This window comes from Octopus bimaculoides, chromosome 18 (genome assembly GCF_001194135.2).
Source record: "Octopus bimaculoides isolate UCB-OBI-ISO-001 chromosome 18, ASM119413v2, whole genome shotgun sequence".
NCBI lineage: Eukaryota > Metazoa > Mollusca > Cephalopoda > Octopoda > Octopodidae > Octopus > Octopus bimaculoides.
Window position 1 is genome coordinate 16,477,426 of NC_068998.1, and position 4,187 is coordinate 16,481,612.

At 33.7% G+C, this 4,187-nt stretch overlaps 1 protein-coding gene across 1 annotated transcript in view; it reads right to left on the reverse strand.

Annotated features, from left to right (window-relative positions):
• Positions 1-4,187, reverse strand: part of LOC106871192 (fibrillin-1) — a 45,941-nt gene that overhangs the window by 13,586 nt on the left and 28,168 nt on the right. Inside the window, exons 9-11 of the mRNA XM_014917534.2 lie at positions 3,517-3,765; positions 2,034-2,333; positions 599-949 (exon numbers count right to left, since the gene is read on the reverse strand). Of these exons, the coding sequence (XP_014773020.2) occupies positions 599-949; positions 2,034-2,333; positions 3,517-3,765 (900 nt within the window). The remainder of the gene's footprint in view (positions 1-598; positions 950-2,033; positions 2,334-3,516; positions 3,766-4,187) is intronic.

The window sequence follows — 4,187 nt, forward strand, 5'->3', positions numbered from 1 at the left end:
ATATATATACATATATACGATGGGCTTCTTTCAGTTTCCATCTACCAAATCCACTCACAAGGCTTTGGTCAGCCCGAGGCTATAGTGGAAGACAGTTGCCCAAGATGCCGCGGAATGTGACTAAACCCAGAACCATGCGGTTGGTAAGCAACCTACTTACCACACAGCCACTCCTGCGCCTAATACATGTTTAAATACACTATACATATATAAACAATAAATACCCTGATACATGGTGATGCTTTCATCATCTCTGAATATATTTCAGCTTATTCTGATCTTTTAGTTTTAATGACTTTCTTTCCTCACAACTGCCTATGTGAATGCTATATTAGTCACCACTACTGTTTCCCATCAAAATTTTTTTTGGCCTTGCAATAGGAAAGCTGTTTTTATTTTCAACTTCCATTTTTTTATTATTCAATAACTAGCACTTGTTATACTTCCATAGATTTTAGCTGTCATTGAGAACAATTACATGAATATTATATTTTTCATAGTATGCCATTTCATAACACAAACTATCAAACATAACTCATTCTCATTTTCAAATGTGAAATTTTCATTTCCCTAAAACTGAATTTCATTTATGACTTACCTTTATTAGTGTTGTTATTAACGCTATTATTATTATTATTATTATTATTATTATTATTATTATTATTATTATTATTATTATTATCATTATTATTATCATTATTATTATTATTATCATCATCATCGTTGTCGTCGTCGTCACCATTATCATCATCATTAGTGTTATCATCATCATCATCATCGTTATCATTGTTATTGTTTAATTTTGAGGCATTAACCGAATGTGAGAATTCAGTATAATTTGACTTTGAGGCATTACGCCAGCCTGTTAATTCACTATAATTTGACTTTGAATATGTAATTCTTGTTGGCTCAAACAGTTCTTCTGTTGAGGAAGCATTGTTGCATGGGTCTGAAAGGAATAAAATAAACAGTCCATGATTATTTGTAAAGGAAAATCTTGAAGAAAGCAACAAATAAACACAAAATAATTGTATAAACAAAATTTATAAACTAGAAACTTCTGTGTTGTTCTTATTTGTTTTCTTCCAAAACTATTCTACAAGAACTTTCCTGGGTTTTTTTTCAATGAATTGTAGCCCAATATATGTCCTGAACATCAAATGTCCATTATAGCAGTCCTTGGTGAGTGGTTAAGAAGCTTGCTTCCCAACTATGTGATCTCGAGTTCTGTCCCATTGTATGGCACCTTAAGCAAATGTCTTCTACTATTATCCTGGGTCAACCAAAGCCTCTCACTCTTTCTAGTGACCAAATCTACTCAAAAGATAGTGGCTGGCCTGGGATTATAAGTAAAAGACACTTGCCAAAGATGCAACACAGTAGGTTTGATCCCAAAATCATGTAGTTGGGAAGCAAACTTCTTACCTACACAGCCACACCTGCACTTGTCATACATTAACCCTTTAGCATTCATATTACCTTACCAAATGTAATGCTTATTTATTCACATTATTTTGAATTACTCAAAAGGTGACGAGCTGGCAAAATCGTTATCACGCCAGGCAAAATGCTTGGCAACATCTCATCCATCTTTATGTTCAAATTCAAATTCTACCTTTGCCTTTCATCCTTTTGGAGTTGATAAAAAAAGTACCAGATGAGTACTGGAGTTGATGTAATCAACTTGACCCCTCCCCAGAATTGCTGGCCTTATGCTAAAATATGAACCCATTATTTTGAACTACTCATGTATTATATTTTTGTTTTGAAATTTCGATGATGTGATAGCTTATCTTTAGAATTGTAGGATAGGTGTGAGAGACTGAATATGGCCAATCTGTGCATAAAATAGATATAATATTTGGGCTGGATACAACTTTGTCACCAGCAGAGGTAGGAGCTCTCTGAACTTTGCCCAGGCTATTCTTATTCTTAAAAAAAAAAAACAGAAAATACCAACAAATGAGATTAAATGAAATTAAAACTGTTTAAAACATTTTATTGGTTGGTGGAAGGACATATCATTTACTTACCAAAAGAATTATTTTGTGGAAGGCACATATGGCTGAAGACAAAATCTTTCTCTAACTCAGATGCTGAGATTAATCCAGGTAGGCACTGGCAGGAACTCTCAAAGCAATAAAGTCTGTGACTTACATCACATTGGTCAGAGTATGTGCAGTTTTCTCCTAAGAGTAACTTATTTGGAAGAACGCAGTAGTTATTCTGAAGCAATAGAGGAAATTTGCAGCCACATTCTCCACTTGGCCTACATTCAGCTGTAGATGGATCACACTTCACAGTCCTATTACATGGCTGACCAATTTGGGCCACTGAAAAAAGTATTAGATAATACAAGATATTCAAAAGATTATTACAGTTTTTGTTCATGTGTAAATGTTCCAAGTTTACCATGTTTAACTATTCTTAACAGGATGACTCTTCGATTGAGCCCCTCATGTCTTTTACATATTTCTGACTTTGTTTTTCTCTTTTAAGCTGACCGAGTGAGATTTTAAGGGGTTTGGCTGCTTTTTCAAGCAGATCGAATGTAGGTTCTAACTTTGTCTTACAGATGTAAATATATATACGGGGAATGGTTTCTTAAAGATTATTCTGGTACGTGATAACGTTTAACTTGCATATTCCTAGTATAGTACACAGCCTTAATACCTATATATTCAGTAGAAAGTAATTTTGAGACAACACAGCAATTAAAATATGGTTCATTAATATTGGCACAGCCATTTTGGCACAATTGTTTTGAATCCACTTGTTTGGTACCACTGATTATTCAATGCTAATTTATTTGACATCAGATGTTTCAATTTCTCTCTTTCTCACTCTCTCTCTCTCTCTCTCTCTCTCTCTCTCTCTCTCTCTCTCTCTCTCTCTCTCTCTCTCTCTCTCTCTGTGTGTATGTGTACATTTCTGCACCCTCTTACATGTGTATGTATTTGCCACCTCCAGGTCCAAAATGTACTATCGTCAAAATAGGCTAAATGTCTACTCGGTGGTGCCAAACAGTCAGTATCCAAGCAGCTGCTCTCAATCATTTTCTTCCACCTTAATATGAAGTCATAAATCGACAGTGGAGTACAAATGGAACTAATTCTTCCATTTTTGTTTTATAGATATTATTTCTTCTTCAGACTTATCTTTCTTTAAAGGAACAATATCCTATTTCATTTTTACTTGTTAACTTTATGAAGCATCATAACAAAATCAGTGCTGGCTATAATTTCTATCGAAAATCTGTAGAGATAACCTTAAGAAGTGATGCAATAGCACTGCTAACACAGTAGAACACAGTATTAACTTATAAAAGTGTTTCATATACTTTGTAGAATATCATGGTTGCATAACCAAATACATAACCAAATGGTTGCATAACCAAATACTGTGTCCCTACAAGTCATTAATTTTATTTTTATTTTTTTAATTTTTTTTCATTCCTTCATATTTAATTCCACTCCTAGATTGACAAAAATTCTTTAATTTAAAAATTTAACCAACCTCGTATGCAAGTATTCTTATCAGATGATGGTTGGTAATCTGCACTACACACACATCTGTAATCATTGCATTTGTGTGCAACACATGATGCATCTTCAGGGCAGTCTGTATCTTCACTGCAGTTTTCATAAATTTTAACTTTCTGTTGGATGGTAGTGACATCACGTTTGAATCTGCTGAGCACCACACCACTAGTTTCTTCCATTTGTGACTGAGACAAGTTTGTGACTGGAATTCCTTGGCACATACCTATCATAATAATAAACAGCAAGAGAATTGTCTATAATCCTCTAGATTTTGTAAATTCAATAAGAAATATCATTATCATTATCATCATCATCATCATCATCATCATCATCACTATCATCATCATCATTTTAACATTCACTTTTCCATGCAAGCATGAGTCAAACAGAGTTTTTACTGGAATAGTTTTCTATAGCCAGTGGCCCTCCCTGTCACCAATCCTTAACTGTTTCTAAGCAAGGCAATACTTCCCCATGGCCAGATGAGTTTTCTTGGAATGTTGGAAATGACTGAAGTTCATGTACAATTACATGATATCAAGACAAAGAGACAAAAACACTCACGTGCATACCTAAAAAAAAAAAAACATATATATATACATATTTATGTATGTATGTATGTATGTATGTATATATATATATATA